We start from the raw sequence: 20,353 nt of genomic DNA, 5'->3' as shown, positions 1-20,353 counted from the left end.
CATTTCTATGCACCTTCTGCAGCAGATGTTACTCTTTCACAGTCATAGTCAATATATATATGTATATATATAATTTTTTTTTTTTTTTTTTTGAAAGAAAAGATACGGTAGTGTAAGCACTTGAAATCAAGAGGTTAGTGGCACAGTGCAGAAGGAACCAGCCAGCTGGGATACCAAGAAATACCAGTGGAGTGCTAACACCTGGGCTACACTGCAAAGCTGGGACTGAGTTGTTTGCATTTTCTCTGAGTGAGCTATTTAAATTATTCCCTTTACAAGAGAGCAAGGAGAATAGTCTAGTAGCTGAAGAAAGCTGACTTCTGATATTTTTATATTGCAAAGGAAAGGCCAATATTTTGAGGGCTGAGTAAACCTCTACATGAAATTAATGACAAGCAATAAAAATGTGGAAAGTTTAAGGGAGCTGAGCGAGCTATCAGGGCAGAGAAAGAAACTGCACAAAAGAGACGTGTTTCTTTCAAAAGTTTTTATTTTTAAGAGGCTATAACAGAAGCAGGAGAAGGCAGAATGGCATTCATCAGCAGCAATCTCCTGGGTTCTTGTAGTTTACGAAAAAATTCCTATACCAAAAGCAGATACTAAACAAATGTGATAAGATGTGGCAGTTTTGCCCCTGGGACAGAAGGAGGACCATCTCACTATGAAAACTTACTGAGGATCAAACAAGATAAAGCTTGCTTCAACACTTTCATAATTTCTAAATGAAAATGTCACTTTCCCCATAAATTCTACTAAACCTTTCCTATGGCAACAGTCAGCTTATCTTTGCTGGAGCACTTTTTTTTTTTTTTTTTCTTTTTTTTTTTCTGGAACTTTACTCTGAGTGTTTCTTTATAGCATTAGAATTTTATCCAAAATATTAAATTGACTTAAGTAAATGAAACCAGAATGACAGTAGCAACTATAGTAATTCAAACTGTTATGGAAGAATGAAGCAGTATTTAAATTTAAGGCAAGATTCCGTAATAAGTTCCATAGCAAGCAGTGTAGCTATTAGCATATGATTTGGAAGATGGATGGAATATTAACAGCGTCAATTAGGTCAGGAAAATAGGTATTGCTCAATTAACTCGCTTAATGAACAAATGTGTTGTTTTCTTTTATGCAAAGCATAGTATTTGTAGCAAATGGGTGAGGCAATGGTATCACTTTACCCTTTGTGTGGTTTCCCGGTGTTCACATCTCTTCTGTTCTCCAGGTGTAAGCAAGACTCAATTTCAGTTTCATAGCAAGGGAAGAAGAAAGAACTCATTTTCCTGAGCACCTGCAGAGAGATCATATTTCAGTCAACTATTTCTGCTGCCATCAGCGTTAAAAAGCCTTCAGGCTGCCTTATAGTTAGCTCTTAGGAGTTGTCCTGAGCCCACAGCTGCTGGGGTCCCAGCTCTATAAAGGATCACCATGCTGAAAGCTGAGGGAAAGGAGCTGTCAGCTGAAGCTTTCTAAGTGGAGAGAGACGAAGAACTTCTTGCCTGCCCTGGAGCATATGTTTTCTGTAGTTTTGCTTTTGTGTGTGTCCAGCTCAACATAGAATCACCAACATCTGGGAGCATCTAGGTCCTGTTCTCAATAAGGTATCACATTTACATGTTCTGAATTGCTTGCTGGAGGCACTTTCCATTAACAGTAAAGGGTGCCAGAGGGCCTAATTTAGGTGCCAACGCACCTTTTTAAATACCCAGTGACACCATCTTGGTCAAGGCCCAGTCATTCTTCCGCACTGAGATGTTTAAATTCCAGGCAAATCTCATCAGAATTTAGATAGCCTAACCTAACTTGAAACCATAGCCATTTTATCTCACACCAGTGATCATCCCAACAGGCTGAGATAGAGATTCACAGAACTCCACAGAATTGTCCAAACAAATGAACCTAGCAATCCGGAGGGAATTCCTCACATGGCCCCCAGTTCTGCTCCAGAGTGCTTGTTGGTTTTGGTTTCCTGGAGCCATATTTTTGCACCGAGCTGTACGAAAGCATTCTGTCACAACTACGCTCTTCTTGCTAGATTCTTCATGAGTTACTCGTAATGATAATATCACATATCATTGGATAACACACCTTTAAAGAGTCTGCTCTGGCAATGGCTATGTAACAGCACTGACAGTTTCCTCACAAAAACACAAATTGTGCTTGTTTGGCAGGCTATTTCCCATCTAAACCAACCAACCAAACAAACAAACAAAAAAAAAGCACCCTTTCTGGCATCTATACAACTGTTCTTTTCTATTTTGTTTTCCTTGGGGTTGGTTAACACTAGGTTACCTGTAACTGCCTGGTCATCGTAATTTGGTGATTTTCAAGATTTTCCTGTTATGCCAAGTTTCTGGTTATTCCCTCCACTCCCCATCCACTCTTTTGGGGTTCGTGAGTTATATTATGAGTTATAATAGTTCTATTTTTCTGTCTTAATCTCTCTTTTATGAGTCGTTAATCTGGGAAACACATCATCTTTCTTTTTCCAGATATAAACCTGAAATATTTGTCAATCACTTATATGGTTTCTGCCTTCTCTTTTAATAATACTTCATACTCTCCCAAATACACAAACGTTTCATTGCCCCTAGCCCTGCCAACCATGGATTTTCCTTGCAGGCTTAGCTTCCCTTATGAAATCTCAACACTTTTTAATTACTGTTGTCATCTACTTTCCTTTCTCACCATTAGTTATACATTGTAATTTTTTCTTTTTCACTGCTGACTTCATTTCTCCAGGAATTGGCTTTCAAGCAAAGTTGTCCTTTTGCTTGTTGGTAGACTTAGAGCTTTTTGGCAATCTAATATATTTCGTTATAAATTTCTCTATGTTATTCCCACACTTGTACATTTTCCTCCCAAACTCAATTTTGTCAGCACTGGGGAAATAACCTTTTCGTGGTTAAGGCTGTCAGCAGAAGATGGCTTAGATCAATGGCAGCTATGAAGCTGAAGTGGAAACAGGCAAATACTGCCAGCGGTGAGATATTTATACGTCTCAGCCAAAGGGTATGGCATTTCTCTCGTCGGGTTTTTAATAATGAGGCGGGTAGGCAATGTATGTTAAATCTTGTGAGATGTCCTTCTGTTATACTGAACATACCTATGGAAGCATGCAGTGTTTGCTGCTCGCTTGCACTAAGGTGAACAGAGCCAGTTGCTGTTTGACCGTTTTTTGTTGAGAGGTACTTATGTCTTGGCGTAACTCTTTTTGGGTATTTTGGTATGTTTAAATCCACAAATCTGGGCTTTCACTGAGCCAAGAGTAAACTGTTGTTTTCTGGTCACGTCCCTCAACTCGGGGTGTTCTGAAGGAGCTGCTCTGTCACTTCTGCAGGTGTTGCTTTAGGAGCTGTCTTCATGCCAGAAGCTCACTTGACCGTGGCAAACCTGCTCGTCAGCGGCATTCACAGCTGCACAGGGTCTGGATTCCAAAACCCGAGCACAATCGCTTAAATCAGAACAACTTTTCAAGTTCTTTACAGAGAGAGTGGTGAGGTGCTGGAACAGCTGCCCAGAGAGGCTGTGGATGCCCCGTCCCTGGAGGTGTTCAAGGCCAGGTGGGATGGGGCCCTGGGCAGCCTGGTCTGGTATTAAATGGGGAGGTTGGTGGCCCTGCGTGTGGCAGGGGGTTGGAGCTTCATGATCCTTGAGGTCCCTTCCAACCCTGGCCATTCTATGACTGTGAACTTTTGACAAGACGCGAGCGCTTCTCCCTGTAAGGGGTACAGCAGCACTCGGCGGGCACTTGGGCAAAAGCAGAGGCGGTAAGATGTTCGCTTTTGCCGCCTGCCCTACATTACTCAGGGAAAGGACGAGCCGCGAGGCGCCCGGCCGCGCGGAGGGCGCCCCGACTCCCGCCTCCTGCGGGGCGCGCTCTGCCCTCGCTGACGTTCGTCGGCCGCGGCCGCCGCCTGCCGGCAGGTGCCGCTCCCGCGCCGCTCCCGCGGCCCCCGGCGCCCCGTACCCCGGGGAGCGTCCGCAGGGGCCGGGCTCGGAGCGGGCGCGGCGCCGCGTGCGCGTGCGGAAATCCCCCCCCCCACCCCCGCGCCTTCCCCACCCGGCGGGCGGCCGGGCTGCCAGCGGCGGGGGAGGCGGCCGCGCGGGCAGGGCGAGCGAGGGGAGGGGGCGGGAGGAAGCGAGCCTGGTCGGGGGGAGAGGGGGCGGGGACGGGGCCAGCCCGAGGAAATCAAACGGCCCCGACATGAATTAGGCGGCGGGCTGCAGAGGGGAGGGCCCCCTCGCCCGCCCTTCCCGCACGGCGCCCGGCGGGAGCAGCGCCGCCCCGCACGGAGCCGGCGGCCGGGGCACACACGCACACGCGGCGCAGGCGGGCGGCGGGGGCGGGCCGGCCGGGGGGGCCGGCAGATGAAGATGGCAATGTCTGTGATCCAAGCGTGCCGCAGCCTGGCTCTCTCAACATGGCTGCTGTCCTTTTGTTTCGTGCATCTGCTGTGCCTGGACTTCACCGTGGCCGAGAAGGAGGAGTGGTACACGGCCTTCGTCAACATCACCTACGCCGACCCGGCGGGCGGCGGCGCCGAGCTCCGCAGCGAGAAGAGCGAGTGCGGGCGCTACGGCGACCAGTCGCCCAAGCAGGACGCCCGCGGGCAGGTGGCCCTCTCCGCTTCGCCCGCCGACCGCTACGCCTGCGACCCCGGCACCCGCTTCAACGCCCCGGCGCCGGGCAAGAGCTGGGTGGCCCTCATCCCGCGGGGGAACTGCACCTACAAGGACAAGATCCGCCACGCCGCCGCTCAGAACGCCTCCGCCGTCGTCATTTACAACATGGGCTCCAGCAACGCCAACGAGACCGTCACCATGCCCTACGCAGGTGAGCTGCCTTGCCCCCTATTCGTGGGCGCACCCCGAGGGCCGGGCCCGGTTCTCCCCAGCGGCGCTCGTTCCGGTGCCAAAAAGTTTGGGAGATGCCGAGTTTGGGGTAGTCGGAGGAACGGATGGACCTCGAGTCCGCTGGGGAGCACCGGCGTTTTGTTGTGGCTAGAGAGAGGATCCTCTGTCAGGTGCCGTGCGGGAGCAGGTGTGATTGAGACCTTCCAGAGAGGAGCAGTGCTCGTGGTATATGCTTATCAGGGGAACGCAGTGACCGCTGTCTTGTCTGTGATAACGTAAAAGCCGAGGGATCAGACAGGAATGCTGAGTATCTGATTTGGTGAGAACGTGTGACGTTTTGTCCAGTTTTGACATCTGTGGGGCTTCACTCTCCAGGAGAACCCTCAGATGGAGCTTCTGTTTGCAGTGCCAGCACATGGCTGCTTGGCTCCAAAAGCTCTTGTTGCCTAACGGAGCAGAAATCCATTTGTCAGGAACAGCACAAACCTCCAGTTATTCCCGCAAACAACTTCGCTGTGTTTGTAACAATGTTTGGTCTGAAAAAAAATTGAGTTTTTAAAACAGCTCAGCAGACCTCTATTTAGGGGCAGTGTTTTCTGCCAGGAGTCACTGCTCTTTTATACCACCAGCTTGTTCTGTGGGTACTAAAATGCCACCTATTATGAAATCTTTGTGTTTTGCATCCAGTAACTAATCATGTCCAGCTGTTTCATACCAGTTGAATCTCAGCAGAGTTGTGGGTAAATTGAGACACAGAAAGGCTGCAAAACACGATATTATTCTAACGAGATTTTCAAGTCCCTCACTGAAGTAGCTAGCAAGGATGTGTTGAAAAACAATTTGTTGCCTTACGAGCGTTATGTTAGTGCCCATGCAAAAGTGGTGCTTTTGGAACCCTTCCTATGGCACCTCCTTAAGAGATTAGTTGGGCACGTTTGTGTTTCTTTGATAGAGTCTGCGGAAGATTTTCATTCTCATTTTCCATTGGTTTTGTAAGACAAGAAACTCCTGAACACCTGAGCTTCTTAGAGCTGTGTTTTGTAAACTGCACATAGTTTAGTAGCTGTCCAGATGATACTCCTCCGTACTTTAAGTATGACAGATTATTTACTAAGCAGTATAACAGAGGAGGACCTTGGCATGCTTATGCACCCTTGAAGTAAATCTCAGGCTGTTTTGAAACTCGAAATGTATTGCTTATGTATGTCCAGTGAGTTTCTCTAAAACATGTTGGATCAATTAATGGCTTGCCTGTTTTTAAAGCCTGCACTAAGCTGTTTTTCCACACAAATGGTGTTTTATTAAGGAACAGTGGGAGTAAAAAGTGTCTAACCTTTTAAAATGCTAGAGCTTTTGTTTATTTTTAAGTCTAAAGTGAAGTAAGCAAGGGATCTTTCTTACTGAAAGCGGCCTCTGCTTTCAGAAATCCAATCACTGTTATCACTAAACTTGGGGGTAGCTTCTTTGATATCATATGACCGTTTTCAGCTTATTCTGAGAATCCTTTTTTGAGTATGAGTTGATACCCAGCAGTTGCACAGTTATGGAGGCTGAAATGGGCACTGCAGACTATGATGTAGACTTGTTGAACATGATCAGACGCAAGGGCTTTGCTGACTGTTTGTGTGAGTCTGTCTTTGTTTTAAGGGTTCTTATTCTCTGAAGTTGAAAAAGTGATTGCTGATGGTAACTTAGCGAAAACCTTCCCTCTGCATAGAGTAGAACTCAGTCATTTCAGAGCTAAACAGAAGGAAAAATAACTACTCTTAAATTAATACTGGACAAACTAGCAGAGGTTCAGAGTTGAATTTGCTTTTACTCTTCCTTTTTTATCACCATTACACTGGAGCAAAGTAAATGTATAAGCTGTATACGGTTATCTTTCTGACTTGCAGCCTTTGTTGTTTGCTTGGTCCTAGCCTGAATGATAGTGCAAGATTCGAGGGAAGAATGAATCAGGTTCTTGGTTTCTGAGTAGAGCAGCATCTGCAGTGCTCTGCCCACGCCAAATTCTGGAGTGGGAAGGAGAAAATTCCATCCTGAAAAATACTTGGGGGGGGGGAAGGGGGGAGGAAGAAGGGATGTGTGTGTGTGTGAAATATGACCTAAAAAGCAATTGAGGAGTCCAAAGAAATACGTACGTGTTGTTTTTTTTTTTTTTCTCTTTTGTCCTTCTGCAGATTTGTTTGAGGTTTCTTACAAGCTTTAATAAACTCCTATACAGAAAATGCTATGTCCTCCCTGATTCCTGCCCTCATGAAAGAACTGCTGGTCCTCCTGAGACAGATTCCTGTTTTCCCTCATGTACATCTTTCTCTTTTGTGTGCTTTGCCTTCTTTCTGTTACCATCGTATTCTCTTCTCGTCTGTTTCTTCACGTTCTGTTTCTCTCACTCCTGCTCTTAATTCTTCAGATCTACTCCTATGCTTCACTCCCTCTCTCGATCATGTTAACCTGTTACTATTCTGTATCTCCTGCCACAGATTAACTTCGCTGCTGTTTTCAGTTACAGTGAGTCTTTGCTAAAATGGTATATCCTGATCTTAAAGTCTATAAGAAACTGCAGCAAGGTACTTGTCAATTCAAAACATTGTTGGTAGTTATCTCGTCACCCCAAGCCTTCCTACCCCCTCAAATGGAAACTAAGGTGGTATTATTTGAAAGCATGCTGTGCAAATCTTGAGATGCAGCTTTCCAGGATTTGTTCTGTGCACCAGATGGAACAAACCAAATGCTCTATTGTAACCAGTTTATCTGCTGTATTTAAAGCCTTTGCTTTCTTGGAGCCTCTTCTTCGGTCACTAGTTGCACATTCAGAAGAATGAGGTGAAGTTGTGACATCCGTGTTCACGGGGAAAGCAGAACTCTGTGATTCTTATGCTAGAATGCACTTATCTTCTGTATCATAATCTATAGCATTCATGAACCAGTATCTTTATTTTTATTGGCTTGACATATGGTATAGGAGCTTGGAGTCCAACTGTGTTTGCTTTTTGACTAAGCAGCTTTTAACCAGAGGAGGCACAAAAACATGTAGAATTTCTGCTTCAGATGCATTTTGTTTCTCCTCTATCAGTTTCTCTAATAACAGAGAGGTGATGTTTCTTCTCCTCCAGGAGAATAATCCATAATGTCATCCAGGGCTCCGATTGGCATTTTTTCTTACCTGCAACAAATTAGCTGTTATGTAGGTTCAAAAATCCTCTAGCGTGTGGGTCTACATTTAATAACTTACTGTTAACTGGAAATATTCTCACTGCCTGTCTTAGCAGATGTTACCAAAGATAATTCAAGATGGCAACTTCCCTCACTTCAGTTCTCATTCGCTGTTGAGGGATCCTAGGTTGACCATCCGTGACATGGTGCTAGCGCGGGGTGTAGCTGTGTGACTGGTGCAGAATTCATTCATGTGTGGGTGAAAGTCAAATCTCTATTAATTAGCACCATATGTAACAAACAGGTTGAATTCTGGAGTGCCATCAAAGTATCTCACAAAATTGATAAGGTTATTGTTCAAAGTAAATTATATCCTAAGTACTTGGCACCACGAGCAGATGCGAGTCAGGCAGTTCACTCTATTCTGCTTTTCCAGTGCATGCCATAGACATTTTTCCTTGTATGCTGCATGTATGACAGTCTGTTTTCAATGAGAGGCAGATGCCCAGCTGTTTTTCGTAATGGCAGCAACTGGCAGTTATATCTTTGAGGCATGAATCTCCTGTGTGGTCTGAGATGATTCTGACTTCTTCCCTTCCTCCTTGGGCCTAAAGTGCAGCGTATGTGCACCAGATGGCATGAGGGAGGCACGGCTATTCCACTGCAAAACCAAGTGGATCCCTCCACACTAAGCCGTTCTTGACCCAGGCCCATTCACTTCAGTGACAGTTTCATTGCTTGTACTCAGAGTTTTGTTCCCTGATCAGTGAGTAGTCTTGCTTTTTACATATTTTGGGATGCTTTGTCAGTACTTTTGGATTGGGATTCCTCTGTATGACTTGTACTGATGTGCAAATTAAACGCTGATGTTGAAGATTTCTCATTACCGACATTTTTTCAATATTGTGAGGATCTCATTTGCTCATTTACTGAAACAATTGTTTTCTAAACTTTTGTTATGTTTTAATAAGAGAAATAAGCTGATAGTTTTCAGACTGAATTCATTTATGGATAAGTATGAATAAGGGTTAGAGATTTGAAGCTTCCAGGCCCTGCTGCAATTTTCTTCTGCTCAGGCACCCAGGATTTATCCGTAGTAGAAATGACTTAGTGAAGGAGGAAGATGCATCTCAGAGATGCACTGATGTCTGTCAATCATGAAACCAGAGCATGGCTGAGGTGTGCTGCCAGCCATAGGAACAAAGAAGAGCTCCTAGATCTGTCATGTAAGGCTGGCTTTCAACAGTTATTGTAAATCTGATTCTTGATACTTATCAGAATTGGATGTTTATAACAGTGGCTAGACTCAGCAGTAGTGCCAGCAAGCTGTTCTACTGAGTTTTGCTGTGAGTCACACTTCTGCCTGCAAGTTCTGCTGTGGTTCGGTGCTGGACCAGTGGTGAATTAGGAGGAGCTCTCGGCTCTCTTGAGCATAGAAAGGCCTCACAAAGAGATGCTGATAAATTAGAGGGCTGGGCAGTCCCCAAGCGCATAAAGTTTAACAAGAGCAAGTGCTGGATTCAGCTCCTGGAATAGGATAACCCTAGATGTGTGTACGGGCTGGAGGACAAGAGGCTTGAGAGCTGCTACATGGGAAGGGATCTGGGAGTTCTGGTGATGGCAAGTTGAAACATGAGTCAGCAGTGTGCTCTGGCAGACAAAAGGGCCAACCATAGCTTGGGATGCATCAGGCTCAGCACTGCTGACCAACTGAGGAAAGGGATTGATTGTCTTGCTCTTTTCTGTACTGATGCGTCCTCACCTTGAGCACTGTGTGCAGGTTTTGGCACCACGGTGTAGGAACATAAACCTACTAGAGGGCTCTAAAGATGGTAAAGGATCTAACAGGCAAAGCGTATGAGGAGTGGCGGAGGTTGTGTGGTTTGTTTTAGCCCAGAGAAGAGAAGACTGAGCGGAGGTCTCATGGGGGGCTACATCTTCCTGGTGAGGAGAGAGAAGGGGCGGGTGCTGACCTTTCTGATGGCAGTGACAGGATCCGAGGGAATGACACCCATCTGTGTCAGGAGAGGATCAGGTTGGGAATTAGGAAGAGGTTCTTCACCAGAGAGTGGTCGGACACTGGAACAGGCTCCTCAGGGTATTTGTCGTGGCCCCAAGTTGCTGGAGTTCAAGGCACATTTGGACAAAATACTCGGAAATATGGCTTGACTTTTGGGTTGCTCTGTATGAAGACAGGAGATGGACTTGACGATCCTTGTGGGTCCCTTCCAACTTGTATTCTGTGATTGTATTGCAGATTCTTCAGATACATCAAGTGAAGAGGGATTCTATGCTTAGTTTGAAGTTACAAAGGACAGATTGAAGTTACAAAGGATTAGGTAGAGACTAGGGCAACAAAATAATCTCAGTGTCTGTTACACTGTGTGTTGAATCTTGCAAATACTTTGAACCTTACTGCTAGGTTGTATTTCTCTTTCAGAGCCTGTTGCAGTTGGTGGAAAGACAGCAAGTCTGAGTCTGAGCTTTGGTCACCTAAGAATACAGCTTTCTCTACAAAGTGTTAGAGTATCGATTCATAGAAGATTGTGTTGATCCTACTAACTTAATGATTGCCAAAGCAGTTATATTTCTGCATGCCCTTTGGTTATTTGCAGCATTTGTTCACAGTGATACAATTGCTGTCTTCAGCTCTCTGTAATGAAGTGACATGGCAAGAAGCAAATCTTTCTTAGGAATGAATCTGTATCAGCAATGATTATAACTGCTCTTGTTAATCTGGAGCATCTCCTTTTGGTCTATTGTCCTTGGTTTTGATCTTTATAAAGAGATGATTTGTCATGTTTCATTAGGTGTTTTGACTTCAAAATGGCACTCATTAAGTTGGCTGATTAGGGTACTGTGACAGTCTGTGGCTGGTGTATTACGTCTGTTAAAGCTTGCCAATTCATGCCAATACGTTTCTGTGCTGTCCCCCTCCATGATACCTCACAAGGCATGTGGCCACTTGGAGCAAACAGGTAGAGAAACCTGCAGTTATTTCAGTGTTACCTCTTTAAGTGTCTTTTCCTGCTGAGAGAAGCAAACAGTTCCTAACTTTCTCATGTAAGCAAGGGACTGAAAGAACCCATTCTTTTGCCACAGTTAATTGATGGAATTCATAGTGCATTGTCATGTGAGATTGCTGAGTTTCAAGTGACCTCTGTCGTCTTGCACCACAAGCCAAGCTGATGAGGAGTCAGATCTTTATGAAGGGGTAGCCGAATGATATCTCTGCTTCCCAGTGACTCCTGCATAGCAAACCTGCACAGAAACAGCATTCATTTCAAGGCAAGCCCCACTTCTGCCCTTTCAGTTGCACTTGTACTGGTCACTTGATGACTTCCTTGAAAAAGTGAGAATACAATGCAATCATTGACTCATAGAAACCAGATATGGAACAGTTTCAGTAGTCCATGTAATCTGTCACGTTACTGATGCAGGACTGCGGTGTTGCCATGTACTGCTGACACAGTGCTTATTGCGTTGCTAAAGAAGTCTTGGAATGCATCAAAACCAAGTGCTGCATGCAACATGTGAGCAGTTGTATAGTGCTGAGACCAGAAGTGAAATGTAGGAGGATATTAAATAGCAATATTGTATTCTGCAATAATATTTCATTGTCATTCTTGATACATCTTATTAGAAGTTGAGGCGTAGCAGCCATAGGGTAAGGTTTAGAGCCAACTTCAACCAGCTTCAGGGAAGTATGTGGCAATTGTATGAGGAAAGAGGAGATGAGATATGTTGTAGCTGGATATGTCCAGGCAGGCTTACTCTGCTGTGTCTTGATTGCACAGTGGGATGCAACTTAGAACTTTGCTAGTGCCTGATCATCTCTTCATTTCGTAGAACCATAGAATCTTTTGAGTTGGAAGAGACCCTTAAAGGCCATCTAGTCCAACTCCCCTGCAATGAACGGGGACAACTACAGCTACATCAGGTTGCCCAGAGCTGTCTCGGAGATGGCACATCTACCATTACCATCCCTCCCACTCCTCTGGCCAACACGTTTCAGTGCTTCACTCTGCCTATTGTAAAAAAAGAAAAAGGAAAAAAAAAAAATGCAGCCTTCTCCAGGCTGAACAGCTCCAGCTCTGTCAGTCTTTCCTCACAGGGGAAGGTGTTCCATCCCTTGAATCATTTTTGTGTCCCTCCTCTGGATGCACTCCAACAGGTCCACATCTCTCCTGTACGGAAAGCTTGAAAATCACTGACTTAGGTGAACTTAGCATCCTGGTACAAATAATGGCTTTCAGCTCAAAAATGGGTATGTGGTAACACCTCTTCCTACACCTGTTCCAGGAGGCTGAGAAAGGTTGTGAAGATTAGGTTGCCTGTGAAACAGTAACACTGTGCAGCTGTATAGTTATTTGTTTATTTACGAGAGAAGCTTAACAAGGGCATTATTTGTATTTTGGCTCCTCTTCAGTAAACCACTTGGGATAAACCTTACAAAACTGAACTGAGGAGAACTGAAGGAGGGGATGAAAAGATTAGCCTGTTACTTTAACTCCTATTTTACACGGAAATATGAAAAGCTAGCATCCCTGCTACTTAAAGACAAAGTAGCTTTTTCAAATAATTGTTCCTTTTCCTTCTCAAGAGTGACTAATAAATAACATCAATAAAATGAAGTGCCTGTTCACTTAATTCTGACAATATAATCATAGTGATATTCAATTACACTGCTAGACCTAAGAGCCTGTCAGATTCTGATCTCAAATTTGATGCTTAGCTGTGTTTGTGTACGTAGCATTATTCCCAGTTGTAAACTGGGAAGTTAACTCATTCGTTTAAACTTAAAACAAACAAACAAAAAAACCCACTATTTTCAGCTTGACATGAAATTGAAGGAAAAAATATTTGTCCTTTTAATCCCCAAATCACCAAAATGTAACTTCTAACTACGTAACTCCCTGCGGTTGTGGTTTGATTATATCTTTTATGCTTCTTAAGCGTGGATGAAAGGATTCCATCTGCACAGGAATACAGTTCCTACAAGAAAATGAAGAATAGGATTAGTTGATGAGTATTCTGTTGTCTTACACACTTAATGAGACATAGCTTTTAAAAAGGCATCTATAATCATTCGTGTCTTGAAGCCTTTATCATGAGAGAGACCCCTGGCACTAGGTACCATGTCAGTTTGCAATCTGAGACCACATAGCCAGTGAATTCAGACTGAGGGTCGAGCATAGAGACAGCACTGCTTAGCATGGCGTGCAGTGGTACCAGTACTCCATAACAGAGCAGTTCTCTGTATCCTTTCCTACCTAATTGCTTCCCTGTTACTGATATATTTGTCTGGGAGCCATCATCTTTTCTCCCTGAACAAAGACTTAATGGAACAAGATACTGCTTTTCCTCAGAATTTGTTTGATAGCTTGGTATTCCTCCCTTTTAATATGCTCACTAATTTGCCTTTTACTGTTCACATCTCTCCTAAGAAAGCACCTCATTATTATTACATATATATTTTTTGCAAGTCATTATAGTAATATCTCACCAGATAATGCTGTATTTTAAAGGGAATTAGGTATCACATCAATCTGCAGCATCCATCTTTTATAACTCACACCTCATTAAACCGTGCTCTTCTATTTACTGCTTGATCTTTCAGCCCTAGTAAAAATAAGTATTTCCAGCACAGTGACTGCTATATTGTATTCTCTGTGTTTGGTATTATACAGCAGCACTAAGACTGAGCTCGAGAGTCTAGCAGATGTATGTTAACTGAAGGTGAATCCATGTCTGGCCTCGACTTTACTGTAAAATATATAGGTATTGGTTAGTAAGAGTTGTGGTGTTGTGGGTTGCTGTACAATAAGATTTATGGGTCTATTCTTTCTTTTAAATTGATATGTGGAGCTCTTCAGCTTTTGCACCCAGTTGTTACTGTCATACAGCAGAGTGATTCCAAAGCCTTACGATCAAAGCTCTGTCTAACAAGCCTTGCTATAGAAGATGCCGTGGATTTTACACTTATGCAAGAGTTCTGTATCAATATCTGATAAAGATCACTGTGGTTTTACACCCTGCAGAGCTGGCTAAAATGATACTGTTCCATCTCAGTCTTTTCTGTTAAAAGATGGAAATGTATTTTTGCTTTTCCTTTGGCCTTTTAGCAAGCTCTGTCTTAGAGAACATGAAATCTTCCCTATGTTTCTGGGGCACGTGTATGTTTGTACTGCAAAAAAATAGTATATATTTCAACCAGAACTGTCTGAGGCTGTAGTCTCATTCATGATTGCTTCTTATACTTGTACATGATGTGCTTTTCCCTTTTGTGCCTTTTTAAGCTCTTATAATGTGTGTACTGTCTCCTAATTTTACCTGCCAGTATCGTGTTCTTTGAGTGAGGCAGCTTTTGCAAGATTGTGTAATCTTTGTGCCAGGTTTCTTACTGCTCTTTGTGTGTCCACGTGTTAGAAGCACCATCTGGCTGTCCCTGAAATCTGTACCTTTACTAAATACTACCTCAGGACTCTTCACTCTGGAATTTAAGGAGCTGAGTAAAATCCCTTAGGTCTACATGTAAGTGAGAAAGACTTCGAAGACAATATTACTTTACTTTTCCTTCAATCTTCTTCATTTTTTGGTTTGTTTTTGTATGATTTCTTTGATTTTTCTCAGTTCCAATGAATCTTTCCTTTTGTCTACTCAAATATTTTTTCTATCTTTCTTTTTCTTCCTCCTTTATGTGTATACATATATATATATATATATATATATATACACACATATACAGCTATATATATAATTATATATATATTAGCTAACTTTTTACCTTACCTCTTTACCTTCCTCCCAGCCCCCCCATCACTCTGAGTTGACGCAAGTAGCAGAAGGCTGTGAAGGAAAGCAGAGCAGGATTATGTGCTTTCAGTTGCTTCTGCTTTGCAGCTGGCCCTGGATTTAAAGAGTGACTGCAGACTGCTTGCTGTCTGCTACTCGGGGTCTGCTGGAGGAGTGGGACACCAGCACTCAGAAGTGTGGCAGTGCCATTTATCAATGGAAGGCTGCCAAGAAGGCAGCAAGTTTGCCGTGCATGGAATGGCTTTGCCCTGAACACTCTTAAGTCTTTTTCATGAACTTTTACAAGACTGAATTACAGTCCCCTCTACCTAAAATGCAGCTCCTGCTCTTTCTTCTTTTTTGCAGAGAATATTCAAATTTTTCTTGGTGGGTGCTAGACAAACTGACCAGGATTTTTTTTCCATCAAAATGTTTTTACTTTAGGAGTTGAATGAACTTTCAACAAAAAATGCTTAGGAACATTTTTGCTCTCTTGAAAAGATCTTAAAATTCTACGTTTAAAGAAAGACTCCATTTTAGTAAATATTTAGTTTCTTAGGATTTCAGGTTCAGAGACCCGAAACCCAAACCAGTTGAATTTGGATACATTACGTTTTAATCTGCTTCTAATGCTGTAGGCACTAGTTCCTGTCTGGAGCACAGACTTTCTTCCCAACTCAAGTATTACCCTTCTTTCAGAATCAATACATGCATTTCATTAGAAGAAGCATTTGAAGAAGTAGAACTTGCTTTTGTGAACGTGAGTTTCTCTTGTGACAGAATGCCTACAGCTTGGTCTTCTCATGGAGCAATCCATAAGCTATAATACCTTTGGTCCTTTCTCTCTGTGTGCATATCCTTATCAGCAGTCTTGGCACAATTTTAAGTGTCTACATACACGTGGGAATTGTACTTGATACAAGGTAGGGCAAGTCTTCTTAGACAGAAACATCACAAGGATTGGTAGTTGTCAGTGACAACTACCAGGCTTGTGGTTAAGATGCAATTCCTTAAATGGTTGTCCAGATAACCAAGGTTTGTTTGTTTGTTTTAGAAACACTTGATGTTATTTGAATGGGCTTGAATAGCTCTTTGTCAGTCATGTACTGAAAACTTCAGCCCATCCAGTGGGAAATTGACGCAGTATGTGTATAAGAAAGGTTAGAAAAGGACATCATGGTAGTCTCCGCTTTAGGGACTGTACCCATCTGGAGCTACCACCCAACACTTCTCCATGCTTGGGGAATGTCATGGCAAATCATCTGTAGAAGTTCTTCATGGCCAGAGATAAACTCTATGGCCTGAAACACCTGTTCTTGAAGATGGGTTCTATGTTGGGCATGACATTTGTCACCAGGAAATGCGTGGACCAGTGAACAAATGTCAGCTTGTTATTTCTTTGTGATTGTTACTTACAGAAGAAGAAACTGCAAGAAAAGGCTCTTGAAAGAAAAAATACATTCTGAGCCACTTGTATTTTTCCTGTCTGGATATCCAACAAATGCAGAGAATTGCCAATAAGCCTCCACAAGACAAGCATTGGCTGGGGCATCTATGGAAGATGCTGTCTCATATGGTAAAATAAGTTAAAAGTCTCTCTCTTCCAAAATGTCTGTTTAAATGCTGGCTGCCAGCACAAAGGAATGTTGCAATTACACTGCAATCAAGAGAGTGAGCTGGAGAAAGCCAGCAAACAGCTGAACTGTATGGGAAATTAAGGAGCTACACCAAAGGCAGGCAGGATCCCCCAGTGCATATTGATCCTTCCGGGAACTCATGTATCATTTTCACTCCCCTGTCCTGTTAGCTCCTGCTTAAGAAACCACATGAGAAAATAATTTTGTTTCGCTTTTCTTTTTCTGTAAAGACGTTATCTTTCCTTTATCCTTGTTATGTCCTAGACAACCTTTTTGTTGGATTATTCTTAGGAGAAAAAAAAATTATATGAATGTATACTCATTTTTTTTCTGAATTTATAATTTCTAATGGGTGATACTTCAAGAAAATGTTTGGTAAAGGAGAATTGATATTATCTAGTTTAAGTATGCATGACCTTTCAGTTCTTTCTCCAATAATTAAGGGTTTCATTCCCATTAGCTGATTTATATAGTCATCTTTCTGCTCTTAGACTTAAAAAAAAAAATAAATCAGGAAGCATGCACTGTATTTTTAGAACAGGGTATTTTAATATTTCTTATTTAACATGTAGAATCTTTGTTCTCAAGCAGTACTGCTCTGAGTCAGCACATTGGCTGCTGTTGGTCTTTTCTGGTCAATTTATTTTATGTTCATAGTCCAGAAATATTTTTCACCAATTTGAAGATAACCACGAGTTTTATCACAAAGCTTTTGGCTCTGGCACTCACTAGCCAGCTTTATGTTTGGATTAGTCTGCAGACCAGGAGCTACAGCAGAACAAAATATATGTATGTATGTAAAACATATGTAGACTTAGGTAGTAATGTTAGCAGGGAGGAAGGTGTAACTGTGTCTCGCTCTGTGCGTAGATCAGCATGACAACTTCTAGAATCTCTTGTTCTCAAATTTGATTGATACAAGTCGCTTCTCACTTTGTTATGATGGCAATTTTGTTGTCACGCCTACATTACAATAATGTAATTTGGAGGGTGCTTCATGTGCCAGTTGAGGACAAGGTTTATGTAAATGCTCGTCACTAAGCTTGCATTTAGTTCTTGCTAAGAACTGACTGGAAGTTGAGCATCTTGAATAAACATGGTTGAAAGTGGTTTTATGGGAAAACATTGTCTATGCAAGAGTAATAAATGTCTGATGTAGCCCAGAAATTTATTACTAAGAATGTTACCATGGTAATCCTGTGGGATCTTAGGGCCTCCTGTAACACTGTGTGCTGTGTATTGTCAAAGTCCTTAAAACAGCAGAATGTTTTTATAATACGTGTGTGGGGTGCTCCAAAAGTAACACCTCCCATTTGATTATCTTGGTCCGCATTGTCTGATGTGGAAGTGCACATGAAGCAGAAGTGTGTAACTGGATTCCTTATGTGGAAAAAATCGCAACCACTGGCATTCATTGACACTTGCTGAACACTGATGGAGACCAAGCAGTGGATGTGAGCACAGTATGGTGCTGGGTGATGCGTTTCAGCAGTGGTGAGAGCAACAGTGGGTCATCTCCCCTGGTGCAGATTTTTATGAGCATGACAGGCAGGCTTTTGTTTGTTGCTGGTGAAAATGCGTAGCTGAAGGGGATGGCTGCCTTGAAAAATAGTGTTTTGTAGATGGGAATTTTCTCTGTGGAAGGGTGTGGTGCTTTTTGTAGCTGATGTAGTTTCCATGGAAATAAATGGGAGGCGTTACTTCCGGATATGTATATGAAATATATATTAAGCATGTGCTTTATAAGCACCTAATGAAGTAGAAGTTTTAATTAGTTTACATTTCTCTACATTAACTGGCAGCTGTTCGTTGGGCTGTCAGATATGGCTGCATCACCATGCAAAGCAAAGATGGCTCTGCAGCTTTCAGTGATCTGCTTCCCTTCTGACTGAGGAAGAGATGACCACCCAAATGCTCAAAAACTCAGACCCTGTCTCTTCTTACCCCTGGATTTTATTTGCTGTTACCTGTGCTTGCAGTTGTCGGAAGTGTGGACAGCTTGTTAGTTATTTGCAGATAGCTTAGGAATAGATATCAACCAATCAGTTGTAAAAGTTCATTTAGTTGAGAATAGCCCCACAATATTTCTTGCTAATCGGGGAGTTCCTAATTTGGAAATACATGCATATCTAAGGCTTTTCAGATGTGCTGCAGCTTCATACCTTAAACTCATTCCAGTTAGGCAATAATTACTGTAATGTTTTGCAGATTTGTTTCCAGTAGATAACATTTTTCATCCTCCCTTGTGGCCCTATCAGTTTGTCAGCTTTATTTTGTTTTGAGTAACTCAGGAGAAGTTCTTCGTGTTCCAGATGGTATGTGCCAATTTTGAACAGCACTTGCAGCAACTCAGAAAATTGTTTGGAATATGTTGAGAGGACGGGAAACTGTAACTGAGGAAAACCAAAGTGTAAAATTATTGGATGTTCTTCTATGAAGTATTCTTAACAAGTTAACTGTCATATTTAGTTACAGAGATCTGTCTGGAAATAATGAAATACTTAATCACAGAATCATAGAATGGCCTGTGTTGAAAAGGACCACAATGACCTTCTAATTTCAACTCCCCGCTATGTGCAGGGTCACCAACCACCAGACCAGGCTGCCCAGGGCCACATCCAGCCTGGCCTTGAATGCCTCCAGCGATGGGGCATCCACAGCCTCCTTGGGCAACCTGCTCCAGTGTGTCAGCACCCTCTGTGTGAATAACTTCCTCATAGAATTCTTATTAATTCTTAATAATTTTTAAGTAAGTGAAGGTGCTCCAAGACAACCATGTTGATGTCACAGTAAGACTGGCCAGACAGTCACGTATAGTGTGCAAATATTAACAAACGCCAGAGGTGACTCAGTATTGTCTTCCATGCTCTGCAAATCTGCATTCATCACCACGAGCCTCAAAGATCCTCCTGCATCAGTGCAATTAGAAGTGATGTTATCTGTCTGCACGTTCTGTGCTTTTCACTGACCTAGGCCTTGGTTTAACTTCTCATGCATATCTCTGTCTAATACAGCAGAATTGGAATCCATCCATCAATGAAATAATTATTGCAGGCTTGATTAATTAGAAAATAAACATGATGTTCATACTCTTTCCCAAGAGTCATACTCAGCTAGTAGCAAAGGCAGATTTTTCAGGATCTGAGAGTGCGTTAGGTAGTCAAGTGTACCATATTCAGTTGGCTAAAAAAACATCCCATCTTTAATAATGGTTATGTCCCTACCAAAAAAAGAAATACTATACACTGCATTTGAGTATACTCAGACCATAGCAAGGAAGAGATGGTTCTTTTTTTTTTTTTTTTTTTTTTGGCAGAAAGGTGTTACACTGAGCAGACTTGCTGTCTCATGAATGTATGAAGTTGATAACTTTTCTACCACTACTTTGAAGATGCATGCAGGTGGCTTATCTGAAAAATAGCTGCAGGAAGTTCTCAAGGAAAAGAAACTCTCCAACATCACTATGGTGGTCTCTGTAGCTTTTAGTTGGGGGTATTGGGATTAGACTGGGCTTTAAACTCAATTTTCACAGGCCATATTTTCTGTATGCAGAGGCCAGCTCATGTGCAGATGTCTGAACTTGTAGGTTATTACTATCACTTTAAAAGTCTCCTAAGTCCTCATTCCACTTTATTATTATTATTATTATTATTTCTTTTTTTAAACGCTATGAAGAGAAAATCAATAGCCATCCTCTAAAATTCCAACCCCTTTCCTTTTGGAAAAATTTACCTTGTGGTTGCTGATACACGGCAATGCACTTACCTGTGCTATTAATTTGTAACCTCTACTTCTGAAATCCTAACCCTGCTGAAGTCAGTGCCAAAACTTGCTAAGGATTTCATTGCTAAGCAGTTAAAGCAAGAAAATAAATACCTCAACTCATTATATATCTTCTGCTGCTCCCGTAGCAT

General features: G+C 42.6%; 1 protein-coding gene across 1 annotated transcript in view; it reads left to right on the top strand.

Annotated features, from left to right (window-relative positions):
- The first annotated feature begins 4,341 nt into the window (after nt 1-4,341).
- RNF150 (ring finger protein 150) overlaps nt 4,342-20,353 on the top strand; it is a 119,689-nt gene continuing 103,677 nt past the window's right edge. Inside the window, exon 1 of the mRNA XM_042871570.1 lies at nt 4,342-4,831. Within this exon, the coding sequence (XP_042727504.1) occupies nt 4,366-4,831 (466 nt within the window). The 5' untranslated portion in view covers nt 4,342-4,365. The remainder of the gene's footprint in view (nt 4,832-20,353) is intronic.

The sequence above is a fragment of the Lagopus leucura genome, unplaced genomic scaffold (assembly GCF_019238085.1).
Source record: "Lagopus leucura isolate 7727_CA_CO unplaced genomic scaffold, USGS_WTPT01 Super-Scaffold_100004, whole genome shotgun sequence".
In the NCBI taxonomy this organism is placed as follows: domain Eukaryota; kingdom Metazoa; phylum Chordata; class Aves; order Galliformes; family Phasianidae; genus Lagopus; species Lagopus leucura.
The sequence above is the reverse complement of the archived record's forward strand: the minus strand, read 5'-3'. Positions and strand labels throughout refer to the sequence as shown.